Source organism: Odontomachus brunneus, unplaced genomic scaffold (genome assembly GCF_010583005.1).
Source record: "Odontomachus brunneus isolate Ranch 3 - 2012 unplaced genomic scaffold, Obru_v1 Obru_scaffold_127, whole genome shotgun sequence".
NCBI lineage: Eukaryota > Metazoa > Arthropoda > Insecta > Hymenoptera > Formicidae > Odontomachus > Odontomachus brunneus.
The window spans coordinates 530,553-548,704 of record NW_022639577.1 but is presented as its reverse complement, the minus strand read 5'-3'; the positions used below and the strand labels follow the sequence as shown (position 1 = coordinate 548,704).

The 18,152-nt window shown below is 33.7% G+C and overlaps 1 protein-coding gene across 5 annotated transcripts in view; it reads right to left on the bottom strand.

The window, feature by feature from the left end:
- Window positions 1-18,152, bottom strand: part of LOC116849878 (teneurin-a) — a 585,779-nt gene that overhangs the window by 49,906 nt on the left and 517,721 nt on the right. For all 5 annotated transcript variants that reach the window (XM_032827500.1, XM_032827497.1, XM_032827496.1 and 2 more), the window contains 4 exons: window positions 9,193-9,312; window positions 5,883-6,541; window positions 3,012-3,225; window positions 108-372 (listed from right to left, as the gene is read on the bottom strand). In XM_032827500.1, coding sequence (XP_032683391.1) covers window positions 108-372; window positions 3,012-3,225; window positions 5,883-6,541; window positions 9,193-9,312 — 1,258 coding nt within the window. The remainder of the gene's footprint in view (window positions 1-107; window positions 373-3,011; window positions 3,226-5,882; window positions 6,542-9,192; window positions 9,313-18,152) is intronic.

Genomic DNA, 18,152 nt, shown 5'->3' with positions numbered 1-18,152 from the left:
CATCTAATTGCCATCATAATGTCTTTTCCTCTGAATGTATGTTATGTTCAAGAAAAATTTTAAAGAAAATTTTTCTGCATGTGTATATGTGTGCGATATATACTGACTTGCAACGACCCTGCTCGCAAGATCCGTGAAGTCCGCAGTCCAGGCCGCAGCTCGGCTGCGAACAATCAACACCGGTCCAGTGTTCCTCGCAAACACAGGCCGCGGACTCGAGGTCATACGTGCCGTGATCGGAACACCCCGGCAGGCATTGGTACACCTGCTGATCGACCTGATTGCATCGTTCGCCCTGCCAGCCCGCCTTGCAATAACATTTGCCGGAGATACAGGCGCCGTGACCGCTGCAGTTGGGGTCGGCACAGTCGGCTGCAAATCGAGAGAAAGTGGGATCGCGCGACGATTTGATTAGCGTTGTGTTTTCGCAGCTTTTCCTGGAAGAAGCCTAAAAGCCTCGAAGACTCGCATCCCTGGCGGATATCCCTTCGGTTATCATCGGCCATCCCCGCGCACTTCTCCCCTCCTTCACACCGTCCTCACGCCCCCATCACGCCCGGGCACCGCTGATTGCGTCCACGGCGTGAACGAATGGACCAACTTTTTAAATTATGGCATCGGAACAATTGCATTATTCTCGCGGATCCCGCCTGCCCCGGGGAAATTATGAAACTTAATTCCGGAGCGCGTCCTCGACGCAGCGACGGCGACGGCGGTGTGACGGTGGCATGGCATTCACCGTTCATGTATACACGGGCCGATCGGCGCGACTGATGAGAGATATTCCTCTCGTGGATTTTACTCGCGTTATGCGCGCGCGACGTTGATCGAGCGGGATCATTGATTCGTTCATTCTCGTTAGAATCTGGCAGGAATGTCGGCGCGCGCTCTCACGTCGAGCAGGAGACTGACTGCTCGAGTGTGCGTGATACCCCATTGAATGTTAAAATTTCATAGAGAAGTAAATTGAGCTTATAACTGGTGAGACGGTTTGCTTATTTAGTCGCTTTTTGTACGCGATGTCCCATCTCCTGAGTATAGGTATGATATTTTCCGTAGAAACAGTTAGGATAATGCAGAATAGGATTAGAATAGGATTAGAATAGGATTAGAAGTAACTATTAGAACTATTAAAAATAACTATTTTAATGAGTCAAAATACTTTGTTAATAACATTGGTCGACAACTAATATGTCACATGGAAATTTTCTGATGTGTATCTCATGTATTTCTATGTATAGAATTTAAAAACTAATTGAGAATTCCTCCCGTATAAAAATAGATAAAAAGTTTTTCCATTTAAGCAACATATTTGTTTATAAAAATTTATTAAGTTTTGTAATAATCATTTAAAATTTTAAAAATTGTATATTGTACATTCCATATAATTTGCAATTCAATTTAATTCTAAGTTTTTTATGTTGAAATACTATCAATGTTAAGTATATTTCTTAAAAAGTTTCTCCACATACAAAAGCAACAAATTTGTTTATAAAAATTCGTTAAAATTAAGATTTTTTCTATTTACACGACTTTCGACAATTAACTATATGGTTGAAACTAATATATTTTTTTATGTAAAAGACGTACCACAATATATAATAGCGAAAAGTCACTACGTTTTAAATTAGATAAATCATGTCTGTAAATATAAAGAAAATTAATTTTCATAAAACTTAGAAATCATATCTTTATCACAACTTAAATATCACTGGAGAATTCTGGATGATAAGAAAATCTGTTTGCATTTTTTAATTCAACGTGAACAAATTGTATAGATCATAATAATTATCTATGATAATTTGATCCATGCGATAAAGAAGTTTTTTTGTAGATCAATGTAATTGTAAAAATAATCACATTGAAAGCGTCAAGAAAGAGGAATGTATGTTTGAAAGCGTGAAAATGAGCGTGAAAATGAGACGTGAGGTATTATCATAGAAATTTCGGTGAGTGGATATGCAAAATTGAAAGGTAAGATGCGCAAAAGAGAGATGTGCCGTTATATTTTAACGAAAAATTGAAGGAGTCATCAGTTCTTTTTCTCTAGAATGCGCGACGATTTTCACGGACTTCGCTTGTTAGCTCTCATTTGTCGTCGCGTCGCGACTGATGCAAATTCGTTCTACTTTCCGAATTTATCGTTCCTACGATTGGAGCTGACATATTCCACTGGCGCGGAACTAATGCCGTTTTCGTCTGCGTTTAGGAAAAAGCGGTGGGCGAACGTATCTCTAACGAGGACCATGAGAATGTCAGAGACGAAGTGTCTCGTTCCCGGCGAATAATCTCGTCATTTATATCGGACGTCATTCAACTCGCGGAAGTTCCGCGAGCACGAAATTATAACGCATCGAGCGGCCCGCATGGCACGCAGCGCTCGCCGATGTATTATTCAAATTCCCGCGAAACAATATGAAACTAATTGTCGCGCCGAATTGGCACGGCTTGACCCATATGTAAATTTGGAGAACACCACGTGCATTAATTATAGGTTGTACATAGACCGGCTGGTGTTCTCCACTCTGGCGGGGGCTCTACATTACTAATATCTTAAATCTCCCCGGATAAAGGTCCAGGACGTACACTTGAATTATGGCAAAATTAATGGTGTCGTGACAAACATGAAGAAATAATGCCCAGGGCAGAAATAGATGTTCGAGGTAAATGTTCCCGCAACGGCAACTTCCGCTAAGCCGTTTCTAAAGTTGAAATATGCGTCGTGACGTTGCACGCTCGCTTCTGTAACGCGACGTCACCGCGCTCGCGAAAATCTCCCGGGTAATACTTCGAAATCGATTGCGACGTATCGGAAACTGGCGCCGCTATCTCGACATCTGCCCGATCGTCTTCGCGTAGTCGTACGTGTGTGAGGAAACGGAAGTTCTACATTCAAGAGCGAGCTCTTCTTAAATCTCTCTACGACCGGAGAGCGGACGAACGCGTCTCTCGTTAGTCGCGCTTCGTTAGACCGACCTTCCCGATCGACTTTCGAGACATGTGGAACTTACGCTCGTCGCACAAGGCGCCCTTCCAGCCTGGATTACAGACGCAGGATCCTCTGACGCATTGCCCGTGCCGATTGCAGTCGAGCACTTGGCAGTCGCCTAACGGTATGTCGCATTCTGCGCCTTTCCAACCCTCCTCGCAATGACACATGCCACCACCGTATTGTCCATGAGACGAGCACAATACCGGGCATACACTCTTACTGCAATCAGCACCCTGGAATCATCGCAAAGTATCGCGTTCTACAATATCCGCCATGAATAACGCGAAGCTATTAAGGATATATTGCTCATATTTCAAAAATAAAAAAAATTTGGAAAAAATTAACTTATGTTGCTACATTTAAAAGTAATTAAAAACAATATGATATTGATTCAGAGTTCTAGATCAGAAGTTACTCCATTTTGAAGAGTAAACCCAGTAAATATGATGGTGTAAAATGATGTTTTAATGACGCACTAATGATGCCTCTAACATCAATAACGTGTAATTAATATATCACGTCATACTGTTACTTGGAAATATTTTGAAATGCATTATTATGGAAATATATGATGTTGTTATATTTAATCAAGGAAAAAATGATTAAAAAATAATGACAAAAATATCAATTTTTTTTTGTATATGTGTACTTTAAGTATTCAAAATGAAAACATAACAACATTATATACATGATAAATTAGCATCGAATCTGAAATAACATGATAATATCATTTCTGTATTTATCTCTCTTATATATTTATTATTTTAACATGTAGCTTTTCTATATATTTCTAATTTAAATTAAATGACACTGATCATATGTTAAATACAATAACGAATACATTTAAGTACATATTTCTTTTCTTACAATTGGTATTGACATTAAATTTTACAATTCTTATTTTAAATTCTTATCTTGTCACTTTTAAGATATTAAGATAACTTTTAAAGTAAAAGATAATTACATATTCTTTTATGATATTTCGAATATAACATTACAATTATCTCGCTAATATTGTTGCAATATTATTTTTTTAATCATTTTAAACAATTTTATTTATTATTAAAATACTATTTGATTAAAGAATAGTGTCAGAATCTCTTTAATATAACTTTTGGCTATTCAAGAATTAAAATCGAAAGGCTGCAAAGCCGATATACAAATAATATTTGAAGCTTTCGCGGTGTGGAATAATGTTTGTTTTGATATTTGGGTTAAAGCCGCGTTTTTTAACAGATCGTTTCCAACGTTTCGTAAACATTTCAGTTTATCTCTCTCATCAGAGAAAGGAGAAATCTGATTCTGAATCTAAATGTTAGCTTGCTCCTCTTTCTGATGAAGTGAAATGTTCACGAAACGTTGGAAACAATTCAAAACGTGGCTCCAACTCTGAAGCCGGAATGCCGACATGCAAATGTCGGAGTGTAGTCTTAAATAATTAAGAGGGTAATCATTTTTAAACGAGTATATATGGTATTTTTTATCTGAATACGTTTTTAGCTTCTTTTTTTAGTTACTTTTGCTTTTCATTTCTTCTTTCATTTCCGTAGTTTTTATATTCTCAATTGTTCAATTTAAACTATTTTTAAAGCAAGCTAGCGTCGCCACTTTTGTTTAAAATATAATAGATAGTTTACGATATAACTAATAGAGATAGACTGCACACTCCCATTGAGAGAGAAGGGCTATTGAATTGATATTGAAGGAATTAGCATTGTTGAGAGAAAATGTATGATAGTAAGATGTTTTTCTTGTCTAATTGTCTAGTTAGTGAGGAGAACAAAGGAGGAGAAGCAATCACGTGGTCAATATGTCCTCACTTTCTTTCATCATGTTTCACTCTCTCTTTTCTTTCCCTTACATTATCTTCCCCTTCCTACAGTTCTGTGTAAAACTACAAAATACTTTCTACAGAAAAAGTATCTTACTTACAAGGAAACTTACACAAGTGTCCGCCTTCGATTTTCATGAACTTGTAATATGTTGTACTTTAGATCAAAATAACAGATACGTTTTTTATTATATGCGCCCTTTCGCAAGTTTAGGGGATGAAATACCTCTTTGAAGAAAATCGGTTTTTTTCATTCGAAGGGAATATAATGAAAACTATAAGAGAAAAAAAATATTTTGAATAAAAGTTGAAACTTTTGAAGAGTACTTTACAGAAATTATTTTAACAATTATAATAAGAAGTGGTGGGGGAAATATGAACAAAAAAAATTTTTTTTCAAATAATTTCTGTAAAGTACTCTTTAAACCATTCAACTTTTATTCAAAATATTTTTTTCTATCCCTTAAACTTGCGAAAAGGCACATATAGTAAAAAACTTATCTATTATTTTGTCTAAAGTATAACATATTACAAGTTCATGAAAATCAGAGGCGGACATTTGTGTGGGTTTCCTTGTCAGTATATCTTTATTCTTTACTCTCAACTTCAACTTCCTCATAAAAATACGCGATCTATCTCTATTGGGCTTTTATACAATAAGTTATTAATAATGGATCAGAAGTCAGAAACAAGTTATAAGCGAGTCACTATTATATCATAAGTCAATAATAAGTCAATGATCAATGACTGTATGGAGAGTGCAAATTCCATTTTTATAGCTTAAAAGTCATGATTGCTTTATGATTGACCAATCAAAGAGCAATATATGTCCGCTGTCTTTATTGGAAAAATTGACCAGAACTGAAAACTATCTTCCCTCTGATTGAATGAAATATGACGTGACGCAACAATAATACTACAACTTATTGTGAATGCAAATTTCCTGAGATTAATGACTTATAATTTTGACCAGTGTAAGAGATATAAGCGATGACTAATGGTTTATTGTAGAAAGCCCATATAAGTTTATAGCTTATGATTCGTTCCGCTGGAACATACCTGATATCCGTCTATGCAGTCGCACTTGCCGAGGTAGCAGGATCCGCGTCCGGAACAATCGTTAGGACATGTAGTGGAGACGCCCTCGGCTTCCGTTACAACCAACGTGACTTTATAAGGCTGCAGCTCATCGTTATATACAGACAAGAACCAGTCGCCAGTGTCGAAATACTGCAGCAGACTGACATTGACCGTCATCGGTTCGGCTATCGTTCTCTTGATCAGCACGTGCTGATAAGACGTGGGCGATTCGGCAGCGCGTTTCACGTAGGAATCCTGCATGCTGACGGACTTCATGAAGCTGACGGCCTCCGCGGTGGCGTCCCTCTTCAGCCTGTGAACGATCCTGCCGCCCTTCACGAACTCCACGAAGTCGTATTGCGTGACGCTGGGCGCGACGTTCCGTCTGCCGTAAACGGCGAAGTTCGCACCCCACGGCAGGGTCAGGTTCAACCGGATGAACGCCGGCTGTTTGTTGCGAAACTCGGTGTTCCAGAAGTGGTACGATGGTATAAGGGCGGAGTGTGCGACATTGTACGCCTGCAACTCCAGCACGGCTGGCCATTGCTGCGCGGATTGCTGGATCTGCGGATCGCTCTGCTGATCGCCGACGCTGTCCGCAGCGTTCGAGTGCTCCGCTGTACTCGTGGATAAGGATTCTGCGAGGTGACAAATACGATCATATAAAACATTGCGCGAAACGATGACACAAATAGTCACAGGTCATTTTGCAAAAGTTACGGAGTGCGAAATTAAATTCAAAGGTTCTTGAAACGCAAATTTTTTAACAAAAGAATAAGGCAAATAAGAGCCAACTGCCGATTGTAAAGGCGAAATTCACATTTTAATAAAAGTGCAATGCAGTACATTGCTTTGATTGCAAAGTTAAATTAAATTACTTCGTGGTTTTAGTGGTTATAGTAGTCATGGGTCTAAAACTGTTATTTCGCTGACTTTCATCAGCACGCGATAGCCGATATGTTTTGAACTTGTATACATAGAGATAATATTGTAGTGAAAATTACAACAAAATCTTTTAATCTTGGTTCATGCAGAGAAATTATAATCAAAGTTATTATATATTTGTTTGAGCATGTTTTATATGTTTGTTATTTTACTGCGAAATTACATAAATGTTTTTTAGATCGTCAAATTTTCTATAGGAAATTATACTATTTCAGTATAGCGCTTTATAAAAAAACATTGCAAAAAGATATAATTTTAACGAAATTTTTTAATCTTGAACCATATAGAAATTATAATCAAAATTATGTTTGTCTAAAAATATCATGCACGTTTAATTTTTTACAATATTATTGTATCGACGTAAAATTATTGTAATTATTTAAATGTTTTTTTATATCGTGTATTCAATAGAATGTCAAATTTTTGTTTACTATTTTTATAATAATTTTTATCCTGTATAGGTTTTTGACTTTGCTAAGAATCGAAATTTCAAATGTTAATATTAAAAAAATAAATTGTATAGCTGAGTAGTATGTTAATCAACGATTTATATTGTTATCGGCTCTCAATGCGAGCAGGTAAACAATAGGTATATGTATAAACATACTCTAGAGTCCGTTTTTTATTTTTTGTGTCTTATATTTTATTGTTTTCATGATTTTTTTATTTTATATAATTCAATTTCAGATTCTTCATTAGCGACAAAAAGAATTATACGTGCCAATTTTTGATCCGATTGATTTCATACAGGGTGTCCCAAACTCTCCATCTCATTAAGTGGGAATGTAGAACGGGTTGAGGTGAACATTAGATATTAATTAAAGAAAATTTGTGCATTATGGTACACAATCATATATGTAGTTCAATTTAGTTCAATTTTTTTTAATATCTAAAAATCTATGTAGTCATTTGCAAAATGGTAGAGGACTTTTTTGTTCAGTTTGACCTAATGTATAAGTATACAACGGCAGACGGCGCCACTGCAGCTCATCTACCATATCGCGCGTGATCATTCACCAATCTTTTTTAATTAATATCTTGACTATTATTGCAAATATCGTAAAACGGTGAAGGACTTTTATGTTCACCTCAACCCGTTCTACATTTCCACTTAATGTGAGAAGGAGAGTCTGGAACAATATAATGTATAATATAATTTTATATATATAATTTTATATATTTTGATATTTCCTAGCTGTATTAGATACGCCATTTTGCATTTTTACAATTTTGAATTGGTTATCAGTGACCACCGATGAATAGTATTTTGATATTGTATGTAATTATATTTATTTATAGTTAGTAGACATTTATTATATACACAAAGTACCTAAGAAATATTGTGTTTCTTAATATATATATATATTTTTTATATAAAATATTTTGTTTATTGTACAACAGACATACAACTAAAAAATATTTTTTTAAAATATTACAACAAGAGGACGATTAAAATATATTGATCCGCTATAAAGTTGCAGTTATTTAAGCACATTTTTAGGACAGTATATGTTCTACCAGAACTAAAAGGATTAAGTTAAAAATTTGTTTATTTGAAAATAACAAATTTAAGCATAAAATTATTAACTTTTTAATTTAACTTTTAATTGAATACTAGTTATTACTCAACTCTGCTGTAAATTATCAACTTTCCATTGCTGTATTTTCGAAATAAAATTATCAATAGTATTGAAATTTTCATGAAATTTGTATGATTGAATTTGTAATGACTATATATATTAATATATTATAGTATTTATTAGTTCCTAGTAATTATTTTTAATATCATAGTAATTTTTACCAGAATCTTACATGTTGTTTGAAAGATATTAAAAGTAGAAATTAAAAATATAACGCTAAATTCAAAGAACACGTATAAAAAGTGTCAATTTTAGTAGCAAATATCTAAGATCTAGAATCTTGTTACATCAGCAATTAGGTAATATTTTAATATGTATGTAATGCAAATCGAATTTTCACAAAATTCATTTCATGACACAACTACCTTAAGCCGATGACTTCAAGCTGCCTCTTCGCGTAATGTTACACTATGTATACATGAACCCTGAATCTCTCAGTTTATCTTCGTGTCAACCGCGCGCTACACGTAACGCGCACATCAATTGCTCAATTATATCCCCGAAATGGTACGCGGCTCGTAGTGTGAAATCTTTATAGCGGATGACATTTGGAGGCTTGACGATATAGTCCGTATGTACTAGAGGCATTATATCGACGGAATGTTCATCCATTCGCCTCCCGAAAGCAATTACCGTGTGACGCTGTACGCGAGAGTATTTACATCATGCAGAGTAGATGCAAATTAATATCGCTAGATATTTACCTTCTGTAGGTATCTGCGTAGATATCGAGTCGTGAATATGTGCGTTTTCGTGAGTGACAGCCTTGATATCTTGAACCAGAATGCAGTTAGTACTATCGATCGGGCGCATAGAGCTCACTGCTGAAAAATACATAAAATGTCCACTTTAGGATGTGGCTCTTATTTCTTTTTGTACTTCTATATTTCGATGCGATCAGCCTCGCAATATATTTCAACCTACATACGTCTTCTTCGCTTCCTTTCCTACTCAATATTAATAATCGTAAAATAATAAAAAAAAACTGTTTATTATTAAGGTAATTATATGATATAGGGAAGGCAGTTCCGATGACCTTGATTTTCATATATGTTATTAAGGATATCTTACTGAGTTTTGAAAGATTTTAACCGTCGCTGATTGGTCATTAAAAAGTTACGAACAAAAGAAGTTTTTTAAATACAATTTTTTAAATTGTAGTTTTATTTATTTATGTATATTGAAAAATAAGGTAAATATAGCAAAAAGTATACGTATATGCGCAGGGGCTCCGCCTCCCCGCACTCCCTCCTAAAAAAACTAATTCTAACCTAACCTAATCCCTCTATTGAAGTATGATAAGCCGTATAGGTATTTTGCATCTTTGTAATTTGATGAATGAAGTTAATGAAAAACAATATACTATTACTATACAATATACAGATACTATTTATCATATTTCAAGTTAAGGTTAGTTGTTTGGGAAGGGGGTGCGGAGAGAAGGGAGGAGCTCCGACCCATATACTGTTAAATATTGGAGGGTCAAATTTAAACCAGTTTCTTGAGTTAAATAATATTTAGTTATTTTTAACTATCATGTGTGTTAAAATTTACTATTTTAACACAAAACATGTGTTTAAAAAAACAACCACATCTAATCAACCCATTTAAAACAATATTAAGTCATTTTTTACTAAAACAAAGGTTACATTAACGTAAAACATAATAAAAAATAAACTAAATTTTAGTCAAATTTACATACATTTCTTAAGTTAAATTATTTAATTCCATTACATTAGTTAAATTAACGACATATTTAGTAGGAGCAGTGGCGACTTATAGGAATGGTTAAAAATAATTCAAATTAAGTATAATTTGATACTACGGATTTAACTGTGTATACGTGTACTTTTTGGTATATTTATTTTATTTTTTAATGTACACAAATAAAACTACATCGTATTTAAAAAATTTCTTTTGTTCATAATTTTTTAATTACCAATCAGTGACAGCTAAAACCTTTCAAAAGTCACTCAGTAAGATGTCCTTAACAACATGTCAAGATCAAGGTTATTGCAGCTGACTCCCCTATACTATATAATTATCATTATTAATTTGTTGTGTTGTTGTTACGTTTCTTGTCATTGTTACGTGTAATATTTCTTATATATTGTTATTATTCGATAATTCAATATCTCGATGACTTATGAATATTGAAATAGCTAATAAAATACTCTGAATAGATAATAATTAAATTCAGGTGTTTACAAATATATCCCAAGTGTAATACGTCGCTGGTCTTCTTTGTAATCAAAAACAATCGCACGATTGGCGATTATGCGCCAAGCAGTGCTTAAAAAATTGTAAAACTTTAATTTGCGAAAAGAAACGAATTCACATGTGAGACCTTACATACAATTGCGCGTAGATAAATGTGATATTTGTAATATATGGGTGGTATTCTGGGCAAAATAGCGCCGTGGGTCGCTTTTATAGCGTCAGGAATCAGGAACAGCTTTAGTCGAACGTCTAGGAGCACCCTAATGGGTTCATAAATTCGAACAATCGCTTTCGAATTACGATGGCACACTAGATTTCCCATGACAACCCGACTTCCTTGCTCCACTAACTTTTAAAGCAAAGTATCCGCGTAATAAAGTTCAAGGACTTATCGTCTCATTGATTCAAAGATATCATCGTTGTTATTGCGTGCACGATACTGCCTAATTGAATTAAGAATTATTAATTGATTCGCGCAATGAGACTTTATCTTATGAACTGTTAATATACAAGAACGATTTTCCGTTTTATTCTACTCGAAGTTTCGATGAAACGATAATATCAACTTGGATAATAAGCGTGAGATTTTCATATTACATTTTGTATGATATATTGTTTTAATCAAATTTTGATCATTTTTCTCGAATCTCTTTCCTATTTCTATTTTTTCATTCTATGTGATAAATATGATTGCATTATAAACCATTCATAAGGGACGCAATCTTTTTATAAATTGCTGCCAAATTTACGCACAATTGTCTATCTGTGGGTACATCCATAATTTAGAAGTCCTTATTATATTTAATGACGGACGATTATGACACGTAAAATTTCAATGAATACCAAACGCATTTAAAAGCATTCGATTTAATTCAGAAATTACGTCGATGCTACGTCGGTAATTACCCTCGAGTCTTGGGCCATTTATATTAATGTTTTCTGAGCGATAAGTGCAAGTTCGTTGAGTTTAAACGCCATGATAAATTCGGCAATAAAACCCTTATCCACGGCGGGATATTGCGGTTTAATTAATTATCTGTCTCGTGCGCCGCGAGCGCCACGAATTAATTACGCGGTTTAACGAGAGTTTTTAAAAAGGGGCAGGGATCCCCGCAACGCAACCCGCCTAACGACCTCTTGGCTTATCAAGCAACAAAACAGCGATAACGCATAATTGAATTCACGTGTTATTGCCGTGCGAGTGATTTGACAAATCGCGATTCGCCGATACACTCAGCGCCGGTATTTAATGAACGTGTTTTATTAACGCTCCGCAATTTATTACGTCGCCAATTGTATAAGTTTTCTGTTCCATATAATAACAAACTCTCGTTATCGTATACGTTCGTGTTCTATTTCGAAAAAATTGCTGTTATCGCGTATCATTATTGTATTTTTTTTACAAATATGTGGGGAAAATTCGGACAAAATCAAGATGAAGGAAACAAAGGGAGATATATTACTTTCAAATTATTTTATATCCTTTTTAATATATATAAACATCAAAATTGCGTAAATTAATTCTTTTTTAACTAAACTCAAAGCTAATGATCCATAAAATCAATTTAGTTATTAGAAGTTACGAAAATTAATATAATTAAAAACTGAGTTAAAATTATAATAACAGCTTATTAAAGTTAAAAGTTAATTATACACTCAGAGAGACAAAAAAGTCTGCTGTCATTATTTTTTTAGTTCTCTCTTTTTGCATTGGAAGCAGCCTGTAATAATTGTAATATTAATGACCTATTTTAATTTATACGAAAAAGTTAATAAATTAAAGTTAATATATTTTTTAATTGCCAGTCTACTCTATTAAGTTATCTAAAAGTTTATTTACTTGAAATTAACTAAGTTAAGTTAAGAAATATTAATTTTTAACTTAATTTTTAAATAATTAATTATTACCCAACTTTGTATAATAATAAATATAGATTTCTCGTTTTACACACGGAAGAAAAGGTTTGGTTGAATTAACCAAATATCTGGTCAAATATGAACGATCCAGAAATTCCGATTGAGGTAATCCGAATTTTGTTTAAGTTAACAAGATTTTTGGTTGACTTAAACAGAATTCGGGTTACTTCAATAGGAATTTCTGGATCGTTCATATTCGACCAAACCTTTTTTTTCGTGCATAAAACATACGCACACGCTTGCGCGCTCGCACACACACTTATATATTGCAATACAGTGTCAACCTGTTAGGATAAAAACCTTCAAAGTATAGATGATAATCGCTAACAAGTTCTTTCAAGATAATATCACACTGTCACACATCTATAATACGTCCATATACAGGGTGTTGCACTTACATACAGGTCGGTACGACAGATTGCCTATCCGTTTCGCTGGCAGGCGCGTATAGTTGTATGCGATCTCAATAGGCCTTGACGGAATGCTCACTTGCGTGCTTTCTTTCGTATAAAGTTTACGTTTCAACTTGTCATACTGATCCGCTTTAAATTCAAATATCTTCCTGTCGTTTAGTAGATTTATTAACTTCTTCATAAATTAAAATAAGTCATCGAAATTATAATTATTACAGGTTGCTTCCAATGTAGAAAGAGAGAAATAAAAAAATAATGACAGCAGACTTTATTGCCGCTCCGAGTATATAATTAATATTTTAACTTTAATAAGTTGCGGTGTTATAATTTTAACTTAGCTTTTAATTAAATTAGTTTTCGTTTATGTATGTAATTTCTAATAAATAATTGATTTTATAGGCCATTAGCTTTGAGTTTAATTTAATTAAAGAAAGAATTAACTTACGCAATTTTGATGTTTATATGGATTAAAAAGGATATGAAGTAATTTGAAAGTAATACTGTTATCTTTGTTTTCTTCATCTTAATATATTGGTGCGCAAATTAATCCCGCTGCTTTTTCTGAAGAAATTGAATCTTTATTTACAAAAAAAAAATAATAATAATAAACATATTAATGTTCGAAATATTCGTCATAATTTTTTAATAATTTTTCTTATCTATCCAGCAGCTAACGAATCCCCTGTCGAAAAAAAGACAGCGGCTTTAAACCAATGAAATTGTCAATGTATTTTCGGGCCTCTTTCACACTTTTAAAGTGTGTACCAGCCAGGTGGTGTTGGAGCGGTTGGAATAGATGGTAATCCGAAGGGACTAGGTTTGGTAAATAAGCCGCATGAGGGTGAACTTCCCAGCTCAACGAATAAGTAGTGTCTTTCGTCTCCTTTGCGATGTGCGGCCGAGCGTTCTTCATCGGTAAGACAGAAATCACTATTCCGAAACTTTTGGTACTACTTTTTACAGGCTTATGTTACAGTACTTCCCCCAAATTTGAGTAAATCATATTTGCAGCATGTGTAATATTTCTTTTTTTAATTGGAATGCGAAAAGAATGTATTGCCTGATGCGCTGCTTGTCGGACGTCGTCGTGCTTGACACTGTTTTGTGAAGTTATATTGCCAACTTTGCTAAGCTATATAGCGCATTTTAAATCTTAAAGATGGCACTTTAAAATTTACTAAACGACAGGAAGATGTTTGAATTTAAAGCGGAGTTATGATTGATTAAATGTAAAGATACCGAAGTAAAACTTGCGCAATACCCAAAATCTAATAAATGCAACATCTTGTACATCTAATGAGATATAACAGAAATGCGCATACACAAGTGTAAAAGTGTGTGTGTTGTCACGCACACCGGTGCCCGCGAATACATGTATGTACGCACGTCAGTTTGGAGAGATAGACGAAATGAGCGGAAAAGAGCGACTATTCCTTCGGGATCGACATCGCCCGGCCGCCATGTAACTATCGCTGAAATTGAGTTGCAGTGAACTGTGAATGACCTTATTTCGCGTATATGCCAGTCAGCGTAGCACCGTTTTCGTTCTCGCTTCACGTCGTCGCAGCCCACCGAACCAGTTTCTCATGTACATATCGCAACTATATACTCGGTATAGTAGTTACTTAAACCGAAGAAGCTCGGAAGATCGCACGGTATCTTCGAGATGTCGACGCCAAATATCGAGAGAGAAAAGAAAAATAATTGTCTCATATTGCACGAATGAATAAATAATGTAATCTCTCATGCATTTAGTTGACTTGAAGCAGACTCGATTTTTTAATTTAAATTACTAAAATTCTACCCAGATAGGTATATGTAAATGTGGCAACGACTTTAGTAAACGATTTCTATGCAAAAGGTCTCTTACAAGTAGTTCACATGGCATTCATATTTATTACATAGAATCACGAGATAAAAATACGAAAAAAAATGATCAGAATTTACTCCAAACAATGTGTGTCATATAAAATGCAATATAAAATTCTAGTTATAAAGATAGCTTTAATTCGACAAGTGAAGAAATTTAACTCTGGCAGTAACACCAAACACTTCCTGGGCGTACGTGTAAATATTCTAATTTATTTTCAAAATCTCCCTCAAAATTATGCGTGGAAATAAATTAAAAGTGAAAGGAAAATGTAAAACAAAGGTGAATCAGTTAAAAGTAAAACAAGAAACAGAGCAATATGACACAACTTACAATAAGTGATTTTATAAATTTAAAGTAAATTTTTTGATTATATATTCAAATATTTAAAACTAATATATTTAAATTAACAATTATTGTTTTATATATGAACAATGACACGCAATTTTAGAATAATTTTATATATTTTGAATTTCAATAATCTAATTTTATTGGAAGATTATAATAATCTCATAAAAAATATATAATTATGTATTTAATAAATAAATATATAATTATATAATTATTTTTATGATAATGATATCTTTTTTCCAACATTTAAAAACATTATATTCTCAATCCAATATTTTGTGCTTTCCATTCATGAAAATTATTTCTTAATAATAAAGATATATTTTTTTATATCATATAAAATGTATCATATAAGATGTTGAATCATATAAGTTGAAAGTAACTTATCCTCATTTAATATCGTGTAATCTAATGTTGAAATTTACATGTCAAAAAGAAGATATTTTCAAAACAAAAATGTTCTTTCTTTCTATGCACATCTAATGCATACAATGTCATTAGGGTGTGTTGTCATCAGGGCTAAAAAATAGTGAGACGCGAGTTTGCACTTTGAGTTCTCAATAACTCTATGTGCTGGCGCACTTAATTTTTTATGCATCTCGCGTGTTTATGTATCTCGTAATAACGATATGTCGAAAGAACCATTTCAAAATCCAATATATGTGTGTGGAAAATGAGACTGTCTAGTTTCAGGGACGAGCTACGGAAAATTCGAAATGACCGTAATACAAACTCCGAAAAGAGGAGTTGTTGCTCATCGCAACCCACTGCTTTGCCTTTCGGGAGGGGGAAGACAAGCGCGACTGTAAAGGATAGCGAATACGTTCACGAAGCGCGCAAAGGAATAACTTTTTCAATTATACATCCTCGGATCGATAGAGCGATTCATTCCCGAGAATGATTCCCGGATTATCGTCGGATTATCCTGCCACACTCATCGTTCCGCACTGCCCACTTCCGCTTGTACGTAATAATGAAATGTTTACAATCGATCCGTCTATCCTTTCGTTCCGATCCGTCGAAGCGCGAATGCAGACTCGATGGCGTTATCAAGCCACCTACGATATCGCTATTATTGACGAGTTACTGTTAATAACATAATAACAAAGTTCCTTTGCAACAGGGAACAAACGAATAAATCATAATGCATTTTTGTTACAATATCGATGGTCCTGTATTATAGTTAATAGATTTTAATAAATGAAGCTTCAACGGTGATCGCAATTCTGAAAATCAAACAAATACGCGAGAGTAAAAACGCCGCATTTTTACGTACGTACTTTTCGACGAACTTCGCGACGAACAAAAAAACAAGCTATTTGATTAGAATTTTATCTCACTTACTCAGAAAAATACATTTTTACTAATAAGAAAAGCAATTATTTATTTTTTTACTGTTTTAACTTAATATTCTTTATTGAAGTGCTAAACTTACTTTATTTAGAATTTACTTTGAACACATTTGATATTTATAAAAAACTTCTGATAGATTCCGAATTAATAAATTTGTGAAATACTTGAAACAAGTGACATTTATTTGAACGCAGTACGCATTTTTTCCATCTACATGATCCTAATCAGATTAATTCCAATAAGTTATTCGGTTTGTAAAAGGTAATGTTATTAGATCCTGATAAATCATGTAACGCAATACAGTAATCCGGATCTTGTTAATAATAAGGATTATTAATAATTGGTATTTTATAAATAATTTTACACAGAAAAATATAATTCTACTGCTAAGAAAAACTACTAATTCAATTTATCTTCTCTTTTTTTTAAGACATAATTACTTCAACAAAAAAGATGTTCTTGATAATAGTCTTAAAATATATTCATCATAAATTTTAGAAGAAAACTTATCATGTACTCTCTCAAAAGAAAAACTGAATTTTTTGATATTCGAAATTTCTAAAGAAAATAAATTATCCCAAAATAAAATATAAAATTTCATCGAAGGAAAAGTTAATTGGACTCTACACAGTAAGCAAATCGAATTTTTGTTTAACTTAATATTCTTGATTCAAATGCTAGACTTACTAGAATTCAAAATGTATTTTAAATAAATTTAACACTTATCATGAACTATGATAGAATTGTGGATATATAAATTTTATGACTTTTCTTTTGGATTTGTAACCATTTATTGAAGGCTAGATTTGAAAAAGATTAAAACGACATATATAAAGAGGGTATAAAACAAGATTATACCTCTATAATTTTGATTTTAAAGAAAACATATATCACTTGTTTTGAATTTTCACTATAACAATCAGAGTCGTATAAAAAACTAGTTTTTCCATTACAAAAAATGTTTTCTGTTCTATATAGTTCTAGACGACTAAAACTACATTGGTCCAAGATATCACCGCAACAGAAATTACTTCGCGATTTTGCAGTGATAGTCACGGAAGTATAAGTGGAAATGCAGTATGTCAAATTATGGAAAGACTCAACAATTCGCAAATGTACAAAATTTGCGCGTTTCACGGTGCAAGAGCGAAAAAGATGAGACAAAGAGAATAGAGGGAAAATTTGCAAGGTTTAATTTGCGCGTGTTTCATTATATACAAGAGAGAGAAAAAGGGGGGAGGATATGAAAAAGCAGAGGTTAGGATAGAGAGAGGTGGATGAAAGAGAAGGAGAGCAAGAGGAAGAGAAGGAGCGAGAGAGGGAAAGGAGCGAGAGTGAGAACGAAAGCAAAAACGCGAGAAGGAGGAAGAAAAGAAAGAAGAGAGAAGGAGAGAGAGATAAAGAAAAGGACGAGTGGAAAAGGAGGGGAAACGGAAAGAAAAAACGGTGAGTGGAAAGAGAGGTAGAGAAAGGGAGAGAAAAGGAAGTTAGATTAGGTTAGGTTAGAAGCAAAAGCGGGAACGAGATAAAGAGCGGAAGT